This window comes from Prionailurus viverrinus, chromosome A2, assembly GCF_022837055.1.
Source record: "Prionailurus viverrinus isolate Anna chromosome A2, UM_Priviv_1.0, whole genome shotgun sequence".
Lineage (NCBI taxonomy): Eukaryota > Metazoa > Chordata > Mammalia > Carnivora > Felidae > Prionailurus > Prionailurus viverrinus.
Genome location: NC_062562.1, coordinates 112,726,130 through 112,752,410, shown reverse-complemented (window position 1 = coordinate 112,752,410; position 26,281 = coordinate 112,726,130). Strand labels below are relative to the sequence as shown.

Below are 26,281 nucleotides of genomic sequence, written 5' to 3'. Positions count from 1 at the left end.
GAATATTTTATGAGTAGGTCTTCCTTCACTTTTAAGAAGGTTGCCTCGGCTGACTTATTTTCCATCTTGTTATATTCATTAACTCTTCTAAATGCTAAAGCCATAGACCAATATGATATGATGTGATGTGATCAGAACAGAGTTATGGAAATATTAAATGAAACATCCTGTTATTTTATATAAGTTTACCTCAGAGAACTGGGAAAATACAAAATTGCAAAAATGATGTTAAAATGACCAGTGATCCCACCACTCAGAGGTAATCACTATTTACGTGGTGATATTATTGCCTTAGCTTTACATGTATGAAAATAGTAATTTTTACAATATAAGAAAAAAATATGCATAGTGTTGTATTCTGCTGTTTTGTTAAAATAGTTTTATAAGGATTTCATCATGGCCTAACATATCCTAAAACAAAATGTACATTTAAGTCCTAAATTTTAGTACCTTAATCCTGTCTTTTGCTTTTAGATATTTCCATAGAATTATTTAAGACTGATATTGTCTAAACCTCCCCAAAAAAGATTTGCCTTAGCTCATTTAGTAGATGATTCCAACTTTCTACCTGACTTTAAAACTGAACAAAATGCATTCTGTATCACCATAAACTCATTTCTTCTTTTCTCTACGTTGGAGAGTGGAACATCCTTAGAATTTTGATACTCCCTTTTGAGCCCCAAAATTAGAAGTCTTCTGTGACGGCTTTCTCCCGTAGAATAATAATACCATTGTCAGAAAGGCAGCATGAGACAGTGGAGAATGCACATGCTTTTGTGTCAGACTGATCTGGATTTGAATTCTGCTTCTGCCATTTGTTAGCTGTGTACTCCATTCAAGTGTAGGCTGGATAAGATTACTTACACTTCTCTGAACCTCACTTTATTCTTCTGTAAAGTGAACTGTACATTAGGACTGAGAAAACATGCTTGAAGTTTCTTTATTATTATGAACACATACTAAGTTAATACTGATTGATGATATGTTCCCTTCTATTTATGGTTTGATAAGCCATCCTGTCTGAGCTCTGTCATTAGCCTATTTTGGTCAGCTACACAGTGAACACCTCTGAAGCTATAAGGTTGAATGGAGGAAACTGGAAATTTTCTATTTTCATTATGTATGATCTTCATTCTAAAGGGAAATCCAAGGAACTGAATGATGTCCAAGACAATAATTAATAATAATAATAATAATAACAACAATAAATATATTTATTGGAAAATAAATGTATTACATGAAAAGGTTAATGAACTGAAAGGAGAAAACTACTCCCAAATAGGAATTAAAGACCACTACTTAAGTTCAATTGAAAAACAACACTGTGAATTAATTGGTAGCTACTGCCACCAAGTGGTAGGAAAATACCTCTTTAGAGACTAGAAACCAGTAGCCTTTGGGGGAAAAGCTCCCTTATCACAATTTAGTAATTACCTGTGGATCTGAATTTATTTCATCCCTTCCCATTTGCATCATAACCATCCAAGATCTGATCGTCATTATGGCAAATTACCTTGGATTTCTATTACCACACTACCAAAATATCCACCTGTCAAAGAGAAAACTTAGGGCTTATTTGGATCTTTGTCCTGGAGCATCCTTTAAAACACAGCACTGGAAATATACAGCACTGAATACTGAAAAAGTTGGGGTAAAATTATTATTGGAAAATATGAAGTTAGTTCACCCTCTAAAGTTTGAAAGGCCAGTGTTTGAATACCAGTTCTGCCAAATGCCAGCTGTGTGGTATGAAAAAATTGTGTGAGGATCAGTTTTCTCAGCTGAAGATGTGAATTAAATTAGGTGATGTATGTAAAATGTTTAGCCCAGAGACTGGCAAGTGCTCAGTAAATGTTATCTCTTATCTTTTTGATAATGGGCTATTCTAACAGGCATGAGGTGATATCTGATTACGGTTTTAATTTGCATTTCCCTAATGACGTGGAGCTCGATCTCAGAAACCAGGGATCATGACCTGAGCCAAAATCAAGGGTCAGTCACTTAGCGGATTGAGCCACCTAGGTGCCCCTGGGGTCTTTTTAGATATCAGTTGTAATGTCTCTTCTTTTCACTTATAATTTGTTGGTTTGGGTCCTTTCTCTTTTTTCCTTGGTTAGCCTAACTAAGGGTTTGTCTATTTTGTTTATCTTTTCAAAGAACCGACACTTAGTTTGGTTCATCTTTTCTATTGCTTTTCTCTTCTCGACTGCATGCACTTCTGTTCTAATCTCTATTACCTCCTTTCTTCCACTAACTTTGGGCTCCACACCTGGTACTGGCTTTGCTCTGGGGTGGTCAGCTCTGCCTGCCCACTCTCTGCTTCAGGGCCCCCGAGCTTTACCAGTGCTCTGTTGTTACCAGCCCTTCTGGTCAGATGGGGCCAGAAGACACTCTCCACAGCAGGCAGTGCTCTGATCCAACTCTTTGCCTGGGCCTGCGCAAACTAGGCTCTCAGGCCAGGAAAATTCCTCGACTGAATGTCTGAATCAGGCATATATGCCCCCTGCTGAGTTCCCCGATCAGAGTGTACCCCTCACTTGGTTCTAGAGACGTACAGAGCTGCTGGTTGGGATTACTCCTTGGGCACTGAGGGTGTGAACTCCATCTGCTGAGATCTATCTGTGTGCTGGTGGTTGCAAGTCCCTACCCTGCCTTCTCTGTCACAGTCGCTTCCCCAGTGTTTGAGTTTTGTAGATTCCCCTGCAGTCACCATGGTGTGAGGCCAGAGTAGGGGCTCCCACAGAATGACCCACAATGCTGGTGGGGGTGGTTGTCCCTCTCGGGTTCTCTTTTCTCACTGGAGGGGCAAGAGGCTCAGGGGAGACCTCCCTGCACGGTAAGGTGCTGGCCTGGGGGAGGGGCAAGGTGGTCAATGAGTAGCTGCTTCTCTTACTCTTCGAGGGCCGTGTGCCTTGGTCTTTGTGGTACAGGGGGTGCTTCAGTCCCAACCCCACGTTCCAGGGTTTTTTCCAGTGGTGTCCTTGAACAGTTGTTAGTTGTTCTTCTCGTGAGGGGGAACAAAGTAAAGAACAACCTATGGCACCATCTTGATTATGTCACTCCTGAGTTCTAAATCTAGTTCTGGCCATAGTTCCTTCCTGCTGAGGTTCTAGGCGGAGTGATAAAGTCCCCTAACTCCCGCAGTGCTCTAAAGAACATAAATTAACTGATGTTTTGGAAAGTGGCCTAAACCAGAAAATCTGTATGTGGATGCCAGTTATAATTTTATACACTAGGAACCATAAAGAGTCATCTATTATTAACCTTAAGTAAAAAGAAAGGTAAAAATAGCATGGCTGTTTCTGCAGTTACAGTAAACCGTTAACCAGCATTCTATATTCAGTGGCGTCAATTAACCATACTTTTATACATTGTCTTGGCTAATTTATGGTCACTACGATAAATAGCCCAGGACACAGAGGAGCCTGAAATGTCTTCTGTTTCATCAGAGAGAGAGACTGCACAGAGCCACTTTTGTCCCTGGGTGCCAATTGTTTTTTTTTTTAAAGTGATCTTGTAGTCATGTGGTAAATTAATCTCATTCAGAATGTCAGTATATTTCATAGAATCCTACTTCAGTCCCTCATCAGACTTATATCAATTTTTTCTCTGCACCCTAAGAGGTGGTCACTCAGTCACTGTCCATACATTTCCAAAGGGACCTCATTAATGTTGTGAAGAAGTCCAAGCTACTTTGTGGACATGAGAAAAATGTACTTGGTCATGAGTGAAAATCTCACTCCATATAACTCCTATCCTTTATTCTTCATCATAACATTTAAATCCAGAAATAATCAGCAACATTTTAAACTGCCCCCATTTCCCAGATACATCAATGAAGAGAATTTTGGCTAGTCCTCATTTCACCCTATGAGTACACACGTCCTGCAGAACCAGAAGCATTTATGTTTGAATCAGGTAATCTCATAGACAGGCATTTTTATGGTCTTAGGACTTTAAAATAAATAAAAATAAAGGTTCTCTGAGTTATTTCATCAAAAAAAATCTGGATAGAAAAGAGAATGAAATGCAAAAGAATCACCATTTTTATCAAATCAACTCACATAATACTCAAAAAAGTAATTTTAACTGGGAGCAGAAGAACCCGGAGTGGCCCCTTACACATTGTTTCTTAGGTTTGGCATCCTCTTAGAATCCGCAATCCTGGGTCCTTCAGACGGGATGTGGGATGGCACAGGCATGCATATTAGATGAGATATGCATCAGGAGGGGACCATTGCCCTGCATCTTACAATTTCTCTGTCAGTTTTGCTCTTGTACCTCTTGGTTTTTTATCAAGTCCTTTTGTAAATGTCAGCTTGTTTTAGTTGTCTTGAGGAGATAGAGGTTTACCTTACTTTAGGTTTTATCTACACGGGGCTCGAGATACAGCTGGGAACCTGAGGCCAAATATGATAGTGACTATAGGAAAAAGAGAAAATGGGTACCTGGGTGGCTTAGTTGATTAAGCGTCTGACTTCTGCTCAGGTCATGATTTCGCGGTTTGTGAGTTCGAACCCTGCGTGGGGCTCTGTGCTGACATCTTGGAGCCTGCTTCAGATTCTGTGTCTCCTTCTCACTCTGCCCCTCCCCACTTGTGCTCTGACTCTATCAAAAATAAATAAATGTACAAAAAAATTTTTTTTAATAAAAACAAGAAAACAGATTCCAGAGGAAAGTGAAAACTAAGGTGACAGTCATTCTTGTATACCTGTCCTTCCCACCAGGGAGATTTCTCTCACAGGCTTTTCATTAGGAACATTTTATGACTTGTGTATTAAAAAGGCTATCTTTGGGGGTGCCTGGGTGGTTCAGTCTGTTAAGCCTCCGACTGGAGTTCAGCTCAGGTCATGATCTCCCAGTTTGTGAGTTTGAACCCCACATCAGGTGCTGCGCTGGCAGTGTGGAGCCTGCTTGGAACTCTCTCTGTCTGCCACTCCCAGCTCACTCGCTCTCTCACTCTCTCTCTTTCAAAGTAAATAAACGTAAATAAACTTTAAAAAAGAATATTTTTGACAAGTGTTTCTAATATACTTAGAGCTAACATGAAATGGGGTATAATGCACAATAAGCAATGAATTGGAAACCCCAATGTTCAGCTCTGGTTGAACTCCTGCCACTGACTTGCTGTATGATTTTTTTTTTGGCTTCTTAATTCTTCTACCCACAGAGTGGAAATATTAAAGACTGTGTTTTTAGACTTCCCAGAAATATTGGAAGAGAGAACCCAAATAGTAAGTGTTGTGAACTTTTGAAAAAGTAAACTTTGGAAATTTGAGAATTTATCCCAACAGAATACTTGAGAAAGTGTTGCCATGTGGGGTCCTTTAACAGGAACCAAACTAAAAGGACTGGAAGATGAGGGTAAAGGTCCATCTGCTAAGATATCTTGTAAACTTTCTTCCAGTAAGGCAAATAATCTTTGTGCTGAAGGATATTGATGGAGAGTGCAGTGTTTAATATTTTCTCCAAAACCCATTACCCAAGTGTGTCTTTTGATGTTCCAAAATTATTTCTTTTTGCTACATTATTATTTCTTCCTGTAATCTTTGTGGGTTTTTCAGTAAAAGCACACCTTAACTCCAGGAAATAGAAAATCTGTCAGGCTTCATCTTTTTGCTTAAGACCCAGCACCTCTTGTCTGGCTCTACCGAATGTTTAACTTATTTTCTATTCACTGTAGTATCACGTTATAATACTACAAAGACAGGTAAGTGTCTATACAATTTCACCAGGATAATATAGTTACTGAGCAATGAAGAAATGAATCAGTGGGAGGCTGGAAGGAGGGCTCAAAATTATCTTAGGCTAATCTTCTTTATCCAAAGAAAGCTGAAAGCCATCACATCAATAACATAAATCATTGAGACTCAGAAACCACCATTCAGAGCTATTCTGAAACAATTCAGAAACTCGGCATCTTCCCTGGGTCCTTTGTTAACTTAAGTTTATAAATCTTCTACACTGTTATTGCACTTCAATTACAATGATTTCTTCCAGACTTTAGTCCTCAAAAACCTCACTCTCCAGATTCACTTACCAGAATCTGATAGTCTTAACAGCCTAATTCAAGTTCTTTAAAGACCTTATTTTAGATGTTTTAAGGCAATGAGAAATTTTTGATCAGTTCTCAATTTTGTACATTTGTTAATGATCTCTTTTGAGGATTGACTTACAAGTCTATTTACCTTGTCAAGGTTTTAGGGCTCTCTGGCAATAAAACTAAACCAAGTTATAGGAAAGATATAATGCACATTTGCCATCATTTGAAACCAGTTTGAAGTTAACTAAATTGGTAAATGGAGACAAAGGATACTTCACCCTTAGTAAATTTCAGGTGTGTTATAAATAGTGCTCCGCAACTTTGATTACCCATGGAGTTTGGAAACATCTTATTCTAGTTTACTCTTTCCAACCTAATGTTTTTCACAGTCCAATTATGTATACTGACAGGCTCTGGCATAAATATATTTAGGAAGAAAACTATAATTTCCTACCTGATCCAAAATATTCATTATGAGAACTGTAGCAGACACAGAAACCTGGCTAAATAATATAAACTGTAATGCTGAACCACAGAGTGGGAGTATAATTCTTCTCTGTACTTATTTTGCAAGACCCTAATCAGGATTCCAGAGTCTCTTAAAAGAGAGTAGACAGAGGGGCACCTGGGTGGCTCGGTCGGCTGAGCTACCGACTTCAGCTCAGTCATGATCTCGTTGTTTCGGAGTTCGAGCCCCATGTCAGGCTCTCTGCCGACAGCTCCGAGCCTGGAGCCGGTTTCAGATTCTGTGCCTCCCTCTCTCTCTCTGCCCCTTCCCCACTCATGCTCTGTCTTTATCTCTCAAAAATAAACATTAAAAAATTTTTTTTAAAAAAGAGAGTAGACAGAAAACAATGAACAGAAAAAGCTGGGCAAGAAAACTTTCCTTTTGTTAATGCCCTTTAAAGAAACAGTTCTGCCATTTCTTAGAGGCTCTATATGGAGCACTGATAGCCCCACCTTTGCTTCAGTCTAGGTGTTCTGATCACCAGAAGTGATTTATCATCAAGGGAAAATGGGGGGGGGGGGGCGCTTGAAGACCTTAACAGCCTCCCTTCTTTGATGGGGGAAATGTACCTGGCAAAGATAAGCCACTTAAAACTTGCCTTGCAAAGGCACAGAATGTCTAAGATAAGATCCCAAGAAAACAACATCAATTTCCTTCCCCACCCCACCCACCATGGTTGATGGAGATATGCCTGAACAAAACCCCTTTACTTCTGCTGTAAGGCTTCTGATAACTGTCTTAATACCTGGGAATTAAGAGACAAATACTCTCTATTAAATCCTTCAGGAAAGAGAATAAGCTTGGTTCATCATATAAGCCTAGGGAGTCTTCAAAGTCTGATATTAGACATCTGTTGCTGCTCCCTTCAGGGCTACTACTCCCATGCTAAGGTCCCACATCCAGCCAGTTCCTGGCAGGGCCAGCTCACCTAAGTCAAACCAGAGAATTAAATCAGTCCTCGGTTCTATAGCTAAGGTTCTCAAACTATAAGGAGCAAAGCAGTTACCCTGGAATTTATCCAAGATGCAGAGTCTTGGATCCCATGCCACCAAAAATTGATTCAATGGGGGCCCATAACTCTGCATTTATGACAAGTATCCCCATGTCACTCTGTTAAAAATGGTTTACAGATGCCATTGTTTAAAAAATTCTTGTCAGTGTTTATATCTAAGATCATTTGAGCCAAAGTAGGTCAAATCGTTAAAGCAGACAAAAGTGTATTGTCAAAGATTATCCTGGCAGAACAAAAGGGGAGATAGCATGGGTAGCTTTTATTCTCTGCCTAAATCTTAACAGTGTTAGGGCGAATCTTATGACATGAAACTGGATGGATACATATTCAGATGGAATTATCATGTGAAACATATGTCCTCAAATGGGAAGAGATCCCTTCACTTTGAGATCCTACAAAAGATTTCAAGGAGGATCCCTAAGGTCAGGATTGCTATAATTGTGACCTAAGGTCTAAAGTTGGATGAAGTTGTTTTTAGGGATCCTTCTCTGCCTACCATAGTATTCTCTAAGGGAACATCCTTCCAGGACAGGCCATTTCTTCTAATCATAAAATGAGGAACTACTCTCCTTCCTTTAGAATCTCTGTTTTCAGACAGAAAGGCTTGCCAGCTATAGTACCCTGAGGGCTTGAAAGAACTCCAAAGTAACAAACTACTTGATCCCATGGGTAAAAAAATTATATTCTGATTTTTTAATGTCCTGAAGCTTTTCTGTGATACCTGCTGACTGCTTTTTACATTATTTGATCTTGTCTAAATTAAAAGTATCTGATTTCTTCCAGGAGTAAATTTGAGAATCTTACTGGAATAGTGTGTGCATCAAGAGATGCTGTCTGCATAAAGAGTATTTAAAGGTGGCGGGGTGAGGGTGGGTGGGAAGATGCCTTGGTGGTTCAGTCACTGGGTGAGGGTGGGTGGGAGGATGCTTTGGTGGTTCAATCATTTAGCCTCCAACTCTTGGTTTCAGCTCAGGTCATGATCCCACAGTTCCTGAGTTAGAGTCCCACATCAGGCTCACTACTATCAGTGCAGAGCCCGTTTTGGATCCTCAGTCTCCCTCTCTCTGTGACCCTCCCCCATTCTCTCTCTCTCTCTGTCTCTCTCTCAAAAATAAATTTAAAAAAACATTTAAAAAAAGGATATTTAAAGGGGAGGTGGCCCTATAATCACTCAGAGTCATTTACAGAACAGACTAGCCAATAGTAGGTAATAACATTCAGCTGCGAGTGTTGACACACTGCTCAATTTCTAGTTTCACCAAGGGGAAACACCTACACTGTGTCTATTGAGAGAAAATAAGTCAACAGCTGGAATATATACTCCTAGGGCCCTTTCCCAAATCGTGTTCTGTCCAACATAATTAAGAGCACAAACTAATATAATGTTATATGTCAATTATACATCAATACAAAATTTAAAAAGAATACAACCCTTTCTAGTTTGGGAAGTTACTTCTCACATTTAAAAAGGATCTACTGGCAATTACCGCTCAGTGTCAAGGTAGTATCTTTTTCAGTGACTTTTGTGTAGAAAAAGGTCCGCTGATGCTGACATCTCAAGGACATCTGAGGTTTGAGAAGGAAACTTTTGAAACCCACAAAGCTATGATTGTGACATTTAAAAGGTCAACGCCATCCCAATTATTTTCAAATGCCACCATTGAGAAGAGAATTACCCTAATCTGACCAATCATGAGTGTTCCAGAAAAACAAAAAAGAAGTTAATTGGATTTGATTCAGTGAAAAGACTAATTGCACCCAGTTATGTGTCTTGGAATTCGCTAAATTTGATTAATACTGTGATACATTCATCCATCCATCTATTAATTCATTCATTCAGTTTGAAATTCCATCATATTATCCAGAAACTTGATTGCAACAGCAGAGCTTTGTCTGAGGAGTTATGGCAAGGTTGGAAATAAAAATAGACGATTCCCTCACCCCAACAGTACCAGGAATGGCAAATGAAACAACACATTCAATTCCATTTTTATGTAGCATGCAGTTCAAAACTGTTTATTTGCTTCATAATTTCTTTTCTTCATTGACTTGCCTATCATGAAGCAAAATTCCCTTTTTCTTTTTTTTTTTTTAATTTTTTTTTTTCAACGTTTATTTATTTTTGGGACAGAGAGAGACAGAGCATGAACGGGCGAGGGGCAGAGAGAGAGGGAGACACAGAATCGGAAACAGGCTCCAGGCTCTGAGCCATCAGCCCAGAGCCCGACGCGGGGCTCGAACTCACGGACCGCGAGATCGTGACCTGGCTGAAGTCGGACGCTTAACCGACTGCGCCACCCAGGCGCCCAAAATTCCCTTTTTCAATACATTTTTTGCTAGAGAATTGAGAGAGTATCAAAATGCTTTGCAACACAAAAGCTTTATCTCAGCCACTATTATGAATATGTACAAGTAAAAATTTTTTTCTGAGTAAAAATGAAATATGGTGGTCATTGAAGCTGCATCTATTTTAATATGCGGTGGTTTATGATTCATTATATTTAACTGAGAATAAAACCACTCATCCTGATGGGTCTAGCCAGAGTATCATGTAAGAAAATCACAATCATACCGTCACAGTATCAGGAAAAATATGCACTCTGTTGGCATACTAGCATTTTGTGTGCTAAATTACAAAATAATCCTTGAAGAACTCCAGTTATCATGCTTTAATAGGTGATTGAAGTAGAGTAAAAATATTCAAGAACTGGTGGTAGAAAAGTAAATTATCAAACTTTTGATCCATGTACAAGGAGAAATACACTATTCAACCAGAAATAGATTTCTTTTAAATCCATCCCCCCAACATTTAACGTCTGTTTTCCTGGCAATTTTTCTATATATTTTAAAGAAATTTCAATTTTGGCAAAACGGCATAAATCACTAATGGTATCAAAGTATTAAGTTCAATTTTTGGTTCAGCTCATTACCCTAAGGGGGAAAAAGTAGTGTCATTTCTACTTTATAGTATGTATATCTTCTGTAATGGCTAATGAATTTCAGTGAAAATTGTTTCATCTGAGGTGGTTAAGTGTTACGCTGCAAAACTATAATAAGCTGTCTTAGAACAAGATTGGCCATCTTTCATAATCTCATCACCCAATACTTGCTTGTTCTGGCCATTGTTTTTGTCTGCTTCCATTACAACCATGGTTTCAACATTTTCCATTATGTAGTTTAAAATTGAGAAATTCTACAGTAGACTTTCTTACTCTTAAAAGTAAAGTAAACTTTCTTGGACAGAAAGAAATACTAATAAAGAATTCATTAACCAGCATTTAGGTCAATGCTGACAGAGAAACAGAGACAGAGAAAAGCAGAAGGAGTAAAGAAGTTTTCAATCATTTATTCATTTTAGGGATCTTTTAACAACCCCTTTCCTTCTTTACCTTGTAGACTCTTTTTTCCCTTCTATTTTCCCTCTTATTAGGAAAATTGGACACATTCACATTTAGTCTGATTCCTTACACTATTGAAATTATTTATACCAACTTATTTTATAGTTTCGCTTTATTTCCTTTCATTTTTAAAAAAATTTCCCTGACATCTACTGGTTCAGTCTTTGTTGTCAAATTGTATTTTTCTCTTTATTTTTATTTTCTCAGTCGCTATGTTGTAATGCACAAATTTAAAGTTGTACTTATCTGTCAATCTAAAACTTGTTAGTTCCTGTTATTCTGCTAAATGATAAAAGAGTTTTAGAACCACTACTTACATCTTTACCCCCACCTCACCATCTCTTACACCCAAATCACCTGGGATACTCATTGTAAACAGATATTAATTTTTCCAACCAATACTTTTCAACTAAAAGATTTACTGGTTGTTGTGTTTTTTTTGTGCTTTTTCTACTACATTCCTTTCTTATCTCATGTCTTTCCCTGTTTGTTTTCCTAAACAACGGCTAGTAATTCTTATAGGATGTCTCACGTGGAATAATGTTTTGGAGCCTGTATTAGTTTCCTAGTGCTGCTGAAAAATTGCCACAAACTTAGGGGCTTAAAGCAGCTGAAATCTATTCTCTTTCAGTTCTGGAGGTCAGAAATCTAAAATTGGTCTATGGGACTAGATTCCTTCTGGAGGCCACTGGGAGAATCGGTTTCCAGCTCACAGAGGCTGCCTACATCCTGGCCTCAGGGCCCTCTTCCTCACTTTTCTTTTTTTTTTAATTTTTTTTTTCTTTTTTTTTTTTCAACGTTTTTTATTTATTTTTGGGACAGAGAGAGACAGAGCATGAACGGGGGAGGGGCAGAGAGAGAGGGAGACACAGAACCGGAAACAGGTTCCAGGCTCTGAGCCATCAGCCCAGAGCCCGACTCGGGGCTCGAACTCACGGCCGTAAGATCGTGACCTGGCTGAAGTCGGACGCTTAACCGACTGCGCCACCCAGGCGCCCCATTCAAAGCCAGCAGTATGGCCTCTTCAGATCTGTTTCTCTGTGTCTCTTTGTGTCTTCTTCAAGCCTTCTTTCTCTTTTGACCTTCTTGTCTTCCTCCTAAATGACTCTTGGGATTACATTTAGGGCCCACCTGGACAATCTGCAATAATCTCCTCATCTTTAGATTCTTCATTTAATCACATCTGCAAAGGCTTTTTTTTTTTTTTTTTTTTTTTTTTTTTACCATACAAGGTAACATTCGTGGATTCTGGGGAGTAGGACACACATATCTTTTGAGAGCCATAATTCAGTCCACCACAGTACTTTTGCCCAAATACTCCTGTCTTTTTTGTAATCTCTTGGGGGAATGGAGTTTGACTATACATACAGCTCAAAGTTCAAATGTTCTTTTTTTCAAAATCTTGTATTTTTATCTTAATATTCTTTTAGGCTGTTAGTTATCTTTGGTGCAGATATCTTTTTCTACCATTCCTGTAGTTACAGTTGCCATCCACATTTGGCATTTCCATATACCCTGGAAATGATAGGCTTTGCTACCCCTTTGCCAGGGGCTTAAAGCATTTGCTTCATAAGAAAGAAGGCCTAAGGACAGAACAGAACTTGGCACCACCAACCTCCCTCTGCCCACACCTACTTAGGTGACAATCCATGTCCCCTCCTCCTATCTCTGTAACAAATGGCACAGTTTGTGTATACAGAGTTTTCTTCGAGGGCCTTCTACCTCTTTAATTGCAGTTATTCCACTGCCCTGGACCTCGACATTCTGATGGGCTTTCAAAGTTATCAATCTATAGTTTTCTGCTTTCTCTTATTGTTTAAGTGGAAATGGCATCGTTGTTCTTTCTACATCTTAAGCAAAAGCAGAAGCCTCCATGGGCATTCCATTAAGAAAGTCCACTCAAAATATAGGATGCTATTTCCATAATTGCTCCATTTTATCCTACAATGAGTCACAACTCTAGTTATCTATTAAATGTAATCTAAATTGGAATCAAATGAATTCCCTTTGGAGGGCTAACCGGTTTCATTACATAGTGGCACTTCCTATCAGTAGATCACTTCATTTATGTAACTTCATAGTAAGAGCAAAGCAAATGATTCTCCCTGGATTTAAACAGCCCATCTTCTCAGAAATAAAATTATATTTTCTCACGTAAAATTTCATATCTAATTTAGATATGTTTCCAGCCATCATTTTTACTTTTTTTAATAAAACTATTTTTTCACTTGTTTCATGTCGGGCAAGTGCTTTGCATTCTTAATAAAGTTCTATTGAGCACAAACAGTATTTTGAAAAATAACAAATTCTCTGTATAATAAGGTACACTTAACTTTGGACTGTAATACAATTGATTCATCTTGCGATCATTTTTATTACACCAAAAATTAACCATGGCAGGGGGAAACAAGCATTATAGATGACCAGATGTTCATTGAACACTTCTGGTTGGACATAATGTACACTGTACTAGCACTGAAAAATCCTTTTGAAAAGCATTCCATTACATTTTTAGAAAGTAACTTAAAGAAGTAAGAATATTACATGTGTGATTTGTGACCTTGATGAGTGACATTGAGCAAGTTGCTAAGCCTGTCTAGACCTCTACTTCCCCGACATGCAAACTGCAGGGGCTGAATTAAGTCATCTTTTAAGATCCTTTCCAGTGCTCTGACTTGGGGTTCAGATAGCCAGTGAAATAAAAGATCATATACTGCTTTTTTTGTGCTTCCTTTATACTTCTTTATAAACTATGATGGCTAAATTTCAGCTAAAATCCTTTAAATCCTCCTCAGAAATTCCATGATTTTTATATACTGCCCATTACATGGGTTAGTTTTTTTCCTCAGATTCCAGGTTTCCTCCAGGGAATGTGAATTTTGGATACCTTCATAGATGTGACTATTGAGAAGTATTTACACTCCACCCCTGATTGAGAGTGGAAAATATTGTTTGGCTCACCTCATAACTCTACCTTTCCCCTCCCCAGCCCTGAACTTCCTTTTCTTAGTGGACGATAGAAGGAAGCGATTTTATTGCCACCTGGATCTTCTTTAAAAAATTTTTTTTAATGTTTTATTTTTGAGATAGAAAGAGATAGACCAATTGTGAATGTAGGAGGGGCAGAGAGAAAGGGAGACACAGAATCCAAAGCAGGCTCCAGGCTCTGAGCTGTCAGCACAGACCTTGATGTGGGGCTCAAACTCAGGAACTGTGAGATCAGGACCGGAGCAGAAGTCTGACACTTAACCCACTGAACCACCCAGGCACTCGTGCCACCCAGATCTTCTAACCAAGTTGCTGGGATGGAGAGCTCTGCCTAAGCTCCTGAGGTCCCTTCAGGTTTGGCTGTGAATAAATAATGGCAATGTTTACAGATTTCAGAAGAGATCCAAGGAACACAAAACTCCACTGCTTTCAAACTATTTCAAGAATGAGTTCTGGGTGAATGGACTTTCAGGGTGAGTAATGGGTTAGTCAGGCAAGCAAGGAAAAGGGCATGTTGAGGCTTTGACCTGAAGCTTGGAAGCACTGAGAGGTACAGAACTAGTCCAAATCTGGAATGGCTTGAGCCAGCCTTGATAGACGTGAGATGGGGTCATCAATTAGAGTCCACATGAGGACAAGTTCATCTAGACCCAGGACACAGAGGGGGGTGACAGATGGTTACTCAAAAGTAGCTTTTTAAAATTTCTGAAAAGTATACAAGTATTTAAGTTTTATGAAGTTCTGAGCTTTTATCTTCTCATGATTTTATGGTATTAAAATTATTTTATTAGCTCAATTTATATAGTATATTAACCCGTTGTCTTTCATATGCTTTCTAAATATAATCCCAATCTGTTTTATGCCTTTGAGAGATATGTTATTTTTTTACTATCAAAAATATAATTTTATGTATTAATACTTATAAGTATTTTCCCTTTTTTTCTGTGACTTTGCTGTTATGTTTAGTGAATCTTTCCCTCTCCTCCAAAATTATATAAATACTTAATTTTGTTAAATGTTACTATACTTTTTTTATACACTTAAATATTCAAACCATTTCCTAGACATTTTGGTGTATGATGTTAAGGACAGTTAAATGAACTATCCCAATCCCATTGGATCTTGATCTTTTTCCCATTAATTTGAAAGATAATCTATATAAGAAGCAAATTATAGCATATCCTTGTGTTCCCTGATCTGTCTTGCTGCATCATTGCCTGCTTTATAATCATTTTGTTCCCCTATATAGAAAGTTCCCTGAAAAGGGAAACTTCCCTTACTCATTATTTCTTTATCAAATTTTGTTGGTGTTTCTCACAAGCATATGATTGATTTCAGATAATTAGTAGAATATTTTATGTGTATATTTAATAATCTACCCCTGTGTGAAACACTCATTTAAAACCACTTATGTTATTAGTTCAGGCTTGAGATAGAAAAATGTAAAAGAAAATCAGAAGGAAAACCTTAACAGCATTCAAAGCTTTCTTTGCTAGTCTGAAAGCCCTTAGCAGGCTTATTATTTATTAATGAATGTATTATTTTATTTATATGGTTTTCTTCTAGCCAGATCTATGTATAAATGTACCTTGAAATGGCTCTAAATATTTTTAAACAATTTAAACGATTTGCTGTTTTCCAATAACCAAAATATCTAATAGTGTGTCACTGGTAGACGATTTCATGCAGCTGCTTTTGCAAAGCAATTATGTCACCAATATGCTCATTTACAAGAAATTACATGCCACCAATATTCTCCTTGAGTTCTTCTAACATACCCACAAGGACAGTATTTCTGATAGAATGAGGACGGAAGTTACCATTTTACTGACATAGTTTGAGAGATACAAAGAATGTCTCTAAAGAAAAACATCTCCCTGTCTGATGCCTTATTTTTTGTTTGTGTGAGATTCACTACCTGTAGTAAAGCTCATTGATTTCTAATTGCTTAGAAATCTATTATGAATGAATGTATCATACCACTTCTCTCCCTGAGAAAATAGAAAGGGATAAGAAGACAGTGAAAGAAAACAGGAATAACAAAACCCTAAATTTATTTACTTCCTAATTTTGCCTAGTGTAAAACTGATTCTGGTTTGCTCAAGTCCCACAATTACTTATATCAACCTTACAAAGAACAAATTTCATTAAAGTTTGCATTTTTATCTCTTACTATTCTAGAATGAGGCATTTTTCTTTCCAGCTTTTGATGGGAATATAACATTTTCAAGCTTCCCTGGAACAAGTGTCATGAGTGAGCTATAAGCTAAAAACTAGAGGTCTTCTTATCTTTGAATGTGGAATAATTGTTATTCTTTTCCTTTTCAGTTTCTTCTTTGTGGCATATGTGGAATATTGTGCGCCAAAAAAAAATCTGGACTTGTCGTAAGTTTCTGCCTTGTTTGTATTGTGCATTGACGTATTTGAAATGTTGGAACCCAAAAATGGAAATGATGAGAAGCCAACTTTCACATAGTGAATGTTACTCATTTAGGATGAAAAGAAGACTGACAAATAAATACTGGCTTTTTCATTTGCAAAAAAACAAAAAAAAAAAACAAAAACAAAAAACCCAACAACAAAAAACAAAACAAAACCCATCAAGATTATTACAGACTATGACAAAAGAAAAAGAAAGAAAAGCTTTGATATACTCTTTAAATGCATGAATATGCAACCCATAATGACTGCTGTGGTTGACAATCTCCACTTTTCCAGTTTATAGACTCCCAGACACACATGAATTCTTCAGTAAGCTAAAAAAGACATGGCTTGAGTTCATGGGAAATTTAACTGTTTAAATGTGGAACTGGGCCTACAGATTACTGGCTTTGACTGTGAAGTTAATTTTGCAATGCAGCAAAACAGCTGTGTTGTTATAGTTACAGTTAATTCCCAATGATTTTTTTATTTAATTTTATTTTATTACTGTGAATGTAATTGTAAGTGTTTTCAGATGTTTTACGGTACTATCACGACTTTCCGGGTTGTAAGACATTCACCCAGTTAACTCTGATAATGGCTGGAGTACAATTTTTATAGCTGAAGTGTGGATTCCCCACATCCCTCCATGATGTTTTTTGAGAGTTCAAAAGAAAGAAACAGTGTTGTTTATTTTATCATGTGCAATAGGAAAGATCATAGACCTTTCTAAGTTGGAAAAATTAATACTATGCTTGGACCTTACAAAGCAGGCTTTGAGTCTAAAAAGAGTTTTCCAGGGGGAGGCCAGTTATCTGAGGAGGACAGGCATAGGAGTATTACAGCTATTTTTGTTTAACTACTTTTTCAATCATATCTTTTTTTGTGAAAATATCTACTGTGACAAAAAAAAAAAATGAAGCACCCATTGCTTTAGACATACGAGGTATACTTTTTTAAAATCATATAAAGGGAAACCTTTACATACAAATTTTTGGAGGCTCTTAATTTTCATCTATGATTCTTCCATCACTTTTTAGACTTGGCCTTCATTCTTTGTATGCTTTTATTTTACTACTGTCTTTATAACCATATAAGAACAATTTCTTAGAACTTAGAAGAAAGAGAGAGAGAGGGAGAGAGAGGGAAAGAGAGGAAGGAAGGAAGGAAGGAAGGAAGGAAGGAAGGAAGGGAGGAAAAGCAAGGAAAGAATGAGAGAGGGAGGGGAAAACAGGGAGAGGCAGAGAAGGAGAAAAGGAAGAGGGGTATGGGAAGGCAGGGGAGATATCTTCATCCATTTGGGCTATTAACAAAGAAGGATATACTGGGTGGCTTATCAACAACAGAGATTAATTTCGCACAGTGCTGGAGGCTGGACCTCGATTAGGGTCCCTGTGTAGTTGGGTTCTGGTAAGGTTCTCTTCCAGGTTGCAAATTTTTGACTGTGATCTCATGTGGCAAAAGGAAAAAGAGAGCTCTCTAAAAGTCTCTCTTATAAAGGCACTGACCCCATTTATGAGGGCTCTATTCTCCTGACCTAATTGTCTTCCAAAAATCCCATCTGCAAGTACCATAGTATTGGGGTTTAGGCTTCAACATTTGTATTTAGAGGGACACAAATATTCAGTCATAGGAGAAGGGGAGGGAAGAAATTTTTTTAAAGACACTAGTGTCTTTTTTCTGTCTTTCTAATTCTCTTAAGAGTTATAAAAGAAAAAAATCATAAGTGCTAAACTTTTTAGAAACTACCATTCACTTTAACTTCTTTCACCCTCTGATATTCCCATTGATGACATTTAGCTATCAAGGATTCTCACCCTTCAAAGTGCATGGTAATTTCTCCACTCCAAGTATCTCTAGAGTCTAAATTCTGTAGTCTGGTGAAATTCAAACCTCGTATATGTTTTTAAATGTGGGTATAGATTTTAACATTTTAATACCTAGGTGAGAATGTTCTGTTTGCATATGTTAAATGAAGTAGCAAGCCTTTAAAGAATGAATAAGAATAATATTAGGAGAGATACATTGTGTTCTTATGATAGCCAAATAATTTGTCATTAACTTTCTTAATTAATAGTAGTTCATCATTTGAAGGCTAGAATGTCACATCTTTCCATGTTTTCTGAGAATATGTAAACACCAAAGTATTTCCCAAGAAACTGCATGCCATCTGAATATCCTTTAAAAGGTAGTATATTGATTCTATGTGAAACTAGGAGCTACAGGTTCCCACTTTGGATGATTCAGTTATTTGGCAATTGATATTCAGTATTATATTTAATTAACTATAAAAAGATACAGTCACCCATCATTGGATTTTTAGGCTTGGTAATAAATACTGTGAGACGGACACAATTAGGATGCTGAATTAAGTGAGAGAAACAAAACGAACTACTTGGTATTCTTTCTGCCCACCATCCTATTTCATTATGCTATTTCATACATTCATGGTCTTACCCTTTTCTGGGAGTGGCATGCACTTAGTTTAGATGACATGTTATCAGGAAGCCTTGTCTGAAACCCTTGGTTATGCTAAATTCTCCTCCACCCTACTCTAAGGGCAACCAATTCATCCCTCTTTCTTAATATCTGCTATGCCATTTGAAATGTTGGATCTTCTCTCACACAAGACTGCTGTGTACTCAAGGACAACAACTATGAGCTATTATTTTTTGTAATGCCAACAGCTGCCTCACTCAGGGCCTAACAGATGCCAGGTACTCAATAAATGCTCGCTAAAGTCAACTAATTGTCGACAGCAAACGATTCCTAATAATGTAAAATTAAATGCTAAATTAAGTTAAATAATTGTTTGTCCTATGGAATTATGCCAAAGGAAGTCAGTAAATCCAGGAAGGCTTTCTGAAGAAGGTAAGGCTAGATTTGAGTCTTCCATCTAGCAATCCAAGAAAAAAGCAAACTAATTTCCAGGAAATGGGAAATATCACTGAGGCGGGAATGAACAAGCTATATGATTGGCAAGAGAGGCAACTGGAGTAGAGACCGTGTTCTGAACAAAAATGGAAATAAGTTTAAATAATTATATTAGTATCACACGCTAAAGTATAAAGGAAGCCCGTAGGGGAACTTAGAGAATACAAATACAAAAACAAAAACAAAAACAAAAACAAAAACAAAAACCCACGTTGAAGCTTTTGGAATATTCAATATTCAGTTACATATTTATGTAACATTTAGGTTGAATACCATCCACCCCCACCAGCTCTCTTTATAGAGACCCAAATCAAACCAATAATGAGATCAAAAGTAAAGCCACATCCTGTGTTTCCCCAAAACAACCAGATAGTATTTTTGGAATGTATATTGTGTATTCTTCATTGTGGGTGCCACAGATTTAAAAAAGATTTGTAGTATAAAGGACCAGTTCACAGGGAGTCCCTAACCTATCCTATGGGGGAAACAGATACATGATAAAACTCGTATAAATGAAGAAAACAGGTTAACTATATTCTCTAAGCTCACTTAGCTAGAGCAGTATAAACATTTGAAGTTTGTTGGAACTAATGACAATTCAATGAGAAGATATTTGGATATTTTAGGGGGATTAACATAGTGAAACTGGATTTAGAGTCAGAAAATCTGGATTCAGTCCCTACCTAACCTTGAGTTTTGCCTGTTCACCATTTTCCTAAGTATATATCACGATTTCTCTCAGAGGTTTGCTGGGTGGGTTAATTGAGATGATATCTGCTCAAGTTCCTAGCACATGATAGATAGTAAATATTTAAATCTGAATCTACCTTGAAGACAAATTTTGCTTACTTCAGGGTTTTCAAAAAGATGTATCCCCGGCCTTTACACAGTCAGCTATTAATTCTGAAACACTGGTCTGCACTCTCTTCCCTGAGTTGGGTTGCATGGGAACTTGGTGAAACTATGGCTCTCGTCCTCTAAGACCCAAAGCACTTTATTGTAGCTCAGTCTTCCGGGAGGTGCGGCAGGATGGGGCGCTGTGTTAGGTTGGCTTTGCTTCCTCATCTTTGACACTCTCTTCCTTCTTCCTATCAGATGATCCTTTTTTCTGCCTGCTGCATCTGTGGACTCATTGGAGGCATCCTGAACTTTCAGTTCCTGCGGGCAGTGACGAAGAAGACCTCTTCCCTCTATCCTCTGCATCTCGCCTCCATGTCTCTCGCGTGCATTGGGATTGGTGGCTGCACCCTGTCTTCCTGGCTCACGTGTCGACTAGCCAGCTACGAGCAGAGGAGGATGTTCTCTGAAAGGGAGCATTCGCTGCACCACTCTCATGAAATGGCCGAGAAAGTGAGTTTTGTACCTTTTCTGCTCGCTGCGAGCGTGGGATGAAGACTGTCGTCAAACCTTGGTGAACCAATTTGCAGCTTAGATGAGAATTTGAGGCATTGGGATTTTATAAAAGTTTGGCCCTATTGGACTAGGAGTAGAAAATTTTTATTATTTTTTTCTCTGCTCTTTTGGGTACACCTATTTTCAATCTCATAGCTATCTATATAAAAACACCATTCCTAAAATAGCATTTCATAAAATATTGAATGCCTTATAAATATGGATTTGTATGTATTGTACTGAGGAAAAGCACATAAACTAAATACACTAGCAACTCAATAATGCCAGTTTCAGAAATCTGATGAATTCCCCTTTCTAGCTCACCTCTTGTGCTTGTAAGTAGATGCATTTGATTATGTAAATTAGATTTTCGAGCATAAAAGGACCTTTTAATAAGGCCACAAAAAGCCTTGCCTATCAGTGCCCATATTACAATCCACATAAAGCTTCACTAAATTCTCATCTAAACTTCATGCATATTTGGGTAGCTTTGCCTGTATTTTAAGTAATATTCTTGCATAATTGTTTCATGAAACCCATTTATACCGGAAACAACACTTATTGCTTAAAGCACAAATAGTGAGCTGTCTGTGTTTCTGTTACATTTTGCACATATTTCTTAATTCAGTTCCTGTTACTCGACCTCTGAAGGAAAAGATAAAAGATCTGTAAAATAAACTTGCTAAGATAATGGCCACATCATATTTCACTTGGTATCATGGAAATAAAACTGCATGATCACAGGATAGAAGAAAGAGTAGCAAGAGTTACTACTGCATATTCCTTTATAATGTTATCTTGAAGAAAAAAATATTTGTTCTATAGTTTTATGCATTTCCATTTTGTATGCAGTCGATACATTCAAATAAGGGGAGTAGATATTGGATATTCATTCTTAAATTGTTCCGTGGAAAAAGCAATTTTAAACAGATGTACACATGTTCTTGAAAAGAATTTTATAGTACAAATAGCAGGACTGGTAATTTAAAGAAATGGGTTGTTAAAAATAGATTATCATTATATATTTGGATAGTGGCTCTTTTGTTCTCTATTTGTATACTAGTGTGCTTTAGTTTGTTTTGTGTATATGTGCAATATTTATTATATGATTGTTATATTTATATTAGAGATTGAGGGCTATTGAAATAACCGACTTGCCCAGCTGCCCGGTGGTGCCCCCGACACCAGAGTTACCTACAAGGTACGCTGATTTTTAGGGAGTTACCATGTTGTAATGTCACTGCAGGAAGCAACGCCTCTTCTAGGAAGCCATGATGTCAGCAGATCAGTCTGCTGTAATGTCTGTTGTTCCTCAAAGTATTGCTTTCATGAGAACTACTTTGAGGACGCAACATGAACCTACATGGCAGAGTCTTGCAGCTTGAAACTTGGTTGAATATTTAAAATATTCAGCCTCCTATAAGCATCCAAACACATTTCTGTTTGGATGATTCATGACTTCTTTATTTTCTGCTACATCATGATTCTGACTCAATACCATCATTCACAGACCAGAGTTTTGTTTTTAATAATAGGTGACTCTGATAAAGACAAACTATATCTCCCTTGTGCCAAAACTACATGAGCAGGTAACCTAAGTTTGACACTAATATAGTAAAAATGCTATATGAAAGCCATCTTTTCATAAAATTATCTGATGTGATACATTTCAAATTTATTTCCTGTATTTTTGGTTGCTAAAAATAACTTAGTCACCCACCATTCTTGCCTTGATTAAGCAATATAATTGGAAATGTAGAAAGCTACACAGATACTTTGGCCCCATTGCAGAAAGTTTATCCATTTGCAAATAGTCCCATTTGATCCTGCCCAAATTTAGAGTATATTCTTTGTGTTAAGTTGGACATGCCTATTTGCAAATAAACTGAAGATGCTAATACATTTAAAACCTAATTTATGCTGTATTCTCTTATCAGTGATTTTACTTTGTCCATACTAGTATGAATTTAGTTAGAAAAAACTCCTTTCTTTTGTAAGATTTTTAAACACTGGATTTTTTCTTCACCCTGAAATAAAATATTATATATTAGATTAATTTTTATGGGTTTTAAGCCAATTTTTTTTTAAATTTGATTTATTTTTAGAGAGAGAATGTGCATACCTGAGCAGGGGAGGGTCAGAGAGAGTGGGAGAGAGAGAATTCCAAGCAGGCTCTGTGCTGTCAGCATGGAGTCTGACACAGAACTTGATCTCACAAACCATGAGATCATGACCTGAACCAAAACCAGGATTTGGCCCTTTAACTGACTTAGGCGCCCCTGAAGCAACTTTTTGAATGCAAATTCACTTTAAGAGAACAAGTACCTAAGAATCTTACTTCTATAAGTTCATTAGGAAATTGTTTTTGTACTAAAAGAAGGAATAGAGAAAGCTGAATGAGTAAATTCTGTTACAGATCATTTTTGAAGAATCATTTCTATCTTATCTCGCCACCCACAGTGAGTTCATGAATGAAGCCTCAAATCAGGCTTCTTATCTATAAACTTAACCTCAGGGCAACAATTCCACCACATTTCCACACTTACTTGTACCATGTACACATCTAGCAAAGCCAACCACTCAGACTGAACAATCGCCAGGCCACCAAAGCAGGTTGCTGGCACCAAAGGACCTTCACTTTCCCTCAGTCTTTACCTCCAAAGAGTTTGAGTTTCTAGGCTTATTACCTTGTAATTCCCTGGCACCTTACTGAGGATGCATATTGGATACCCAGGTATAAGACAACTCCCTAGGGCCTGGAAGGAGCCAGGCACTTTGCAAAGAGACACAAATCTTGATGTAAGAAGAGGTTAAGTCTCCAATGCATATTGTCTCCTTTCTCAGAATTTTCTTGGAAGGAACTCTACCAAATCTTTAAAAGACAACAAAATTTTCAAAGCAAAGTTCTAAAAACCAGGTCAGTTCCTACCTTCCCGTCCTTCCTGGATCCTCCTAAAAAACTTTCCAAACCACCCAATACAAGAAGCATGAATCTTTATTCTATTTCATCTCCTATATTGAATTTTCAAAGAGAAGAGATTCAGAATAAGGCATGGATACCTTTTTACTTTTCAAATAAATATTTGGAAGAATTTCTAAAGTTTACAAAAGCAAGTACATTAACTTTTAATGTACTTAAAAGGTGAATTTAAATGGTGAATTTCAATTCACCCAAATAGCAATTAGATATAAACTGATGGGCTTGAGATAAATGAGCAAATAATTTTGATTTGAATTTTATTTACTATATATTTTGCAAATAGGCTTGTTCAAGTGTAAAATTCTTTTAGATATTTTTTGCCTAAATATTCTTTATAATATGGTGTACTAATATTATAAATGGGAATGGCTTCATATCTCCTCATATTTCTTTAATGTTTAGGGAAGATTTTACTGTTCAATAAACATGAATTCAAAACATCTAAATTTTTTTTAAATTAACATTTTCTAAAATTGCAAATGGAACTTATGTTAGTTCATCCTTTATATCTAAATTTCGTTTGCCTTCCATGTAGTTTTCCTTATTAACATCTTAGTAATTGATCCCTTAAAAAACATGTTGAGGTTTTACTGTTTGGTTGGTTGTTTTTTTTTTTCACTGTAGCATTGATAGTGTCATGAAAACCAGTTATTGTGATTTATTAGTAACCCACCATTACATATAAGCAATGATCGCCTTGTGGGCCTAAAAGGCCACCCATTTTTCTTTAGAATAAGGTAACCCCTAGAATATGTTGGCACTTTGTTGATATGCTCAGCAGAGAAGCCTATGCAATATGCAATGTGCATAGGCTTAAGCATCTAATTTCTAGGTGAGGTATTTCCAAAATAAAGTTGAGGAACAAAAGGAGAGACTCAGGGCACTGGGGACAGATTAAACTGTTTTTGTGTGTAGAAGACTTTGGTCTAACAGACTATCATTTCAGCATTTTCATGCGCTCCAAGATGCCATGAAATTTCATTTTCTCAAATGCAACAACAATATCAATCCTTGTCCTTCCCCAAAACTCAACAAGTTGTTCAGTGGCTTGAAATTCGTTTTGAAAATTCATTAACCAAATCAGTATCTTACTCTGGAAGTAAACTTTAACTAATTCATCTTATTTTTTCTAACAGGAAATGACAGACAACATGAGCAATGGAGGACCACAACTGATATTTAATGGAAGAGTATAATCAATGTTTTAAAGAACTGAACATTTTTTAGGATTTTCATGAGGAAAGGAAATACCAAAGGACTAGGAGATAAAATTAAAACAGTTCTTGCATTTGCTGTTATCTCTCTTGAGCACCCACTGTAATTATTCTCCCACAGTTTTGCCTCATTTATTTCTTCAGCTTTTTTATTGGGTGAAGCCTTCAGTAATGCAGTAATTTTAGCAGAATTCCCAGATTGTTCTAAAGACTTTTCAGGAAAAAAAAAAAAAAGAGGAATAAGCAGATTCATATTCTACAAAACCACTATTTGACTAGCATGAGTGTTAGATTTGTAATGATATATTTCATAAAAATAATCAAAAGTACAAATATCAAGAAGTAACAATAACCTACTGATGTCTTTGTTTTGAAAGACAATGGCTTCAAAGAATACCACAATTCAAAACCTCAGCAATGCCTTGTTGTAAAAACATAATTATTTCCAATTTGTGAATGAACTATATTTCATAATTTATTTGTAAATGATAAAAAAAACAAAAACATAAACAAGAATTTTTTTAGAGAGAGACAATGCTAATCTGTATGATATTTTTGCATTTTTGCACAAGAGTGAAAAATTATAAATGAACATCATTTAAGGAAAATAAATATGCTTTCATTATACCGTGCAGATTGATCTGCATGTTCATGAATGAGCCTAAGAATAAAATAAAGTGTGTGTGTGTGTACATATACTGTAAATATAGAAAATATATACAGCATATATTTATAGCACTCATGAATGTAAATAGGTAGTCAAAAAGAAATTATAATACTGTTGGGATATTATCAAGATTCTATCCCCAAAGATATGGGAAAGCAATTTTTCAAGGCTTTTATATGCCCACAAAATCACACATTTGATTTCTACTAAATTTGTTCATTTTTATTCTTTTTATTATGTCTGCTGTGTGTAAATTTCATTGTGACTGACATTTATGGAGTTGAGATATCTGAATAGGGTAGTATAAAGATAGATTACTTATTTGGCTATTTTACTTTTAGGGTATTTATGTAATAACAATGATCAATACTGATTTATAAACATAACAACTTTAAATCACATACTTCCACCTTATAAATATAAACATAATGACTTGTGATTATTCATGATACTTCTATTTCAACACCTTACAGTCCCGATGATGTATGCCCAAAAGGTAAAGTTATAATTAGCTTTGGTAGAACTTAATTTCATTTTTTTTAACTTTATAATTTACATGAAACAATACAGACCATTTTTAAAAATACATTTATTCAAAGAACCTGAAAGAGTTCTTTGTAGAAGGAAATAGGCCAACATTTATATAGCTAGATTTAAATCTTCCATAATGGAATGTTAAAATAGAAATCTATGACAAATTGAATAGGCAAGAAAATAGCATAGT

At 36.7% G+C, this 26,281-nt stretch overlaps 1 protein-coding gene across 3 annotated transcripts in view; it reads left to right on the top strand.

The window, feature by feature from the left end:
• Positions 1-25,011, top strand: part of TMEM196 (transmembrane protein 196) — a 50,269-nt gene extending 25,258 nt beyond the window's left edge. For 2 of the 3 annotated variants that reach the window (XM_047850614.1, XM_047850611.1), the window contains exons 2-4: positions 16,278-16,334; positions 20,400-20,654; positions 24,813-25,011. In XM_047850614.1, coding sequence (XP_047706570.1) covers positions 16,278-16,334; positions 20,400-20,654; positions 24,813-24,872 — 372 coding nt within the window. In that variant the 3' untranslated portion in view covers positions 24,873-25,011. Of the gene's footprint in view, positions 1-16,277; positions 16,335-20,399; positions 20,655-21,823; positions 21,898-24,812 lie in introns of all 3 variants that reach the window. The other variant, XM_047850613.1, reaches the window with a different exon arrangement.
• Positions 25,012-26,281: the final 1,270 nt, after the last annotated feature.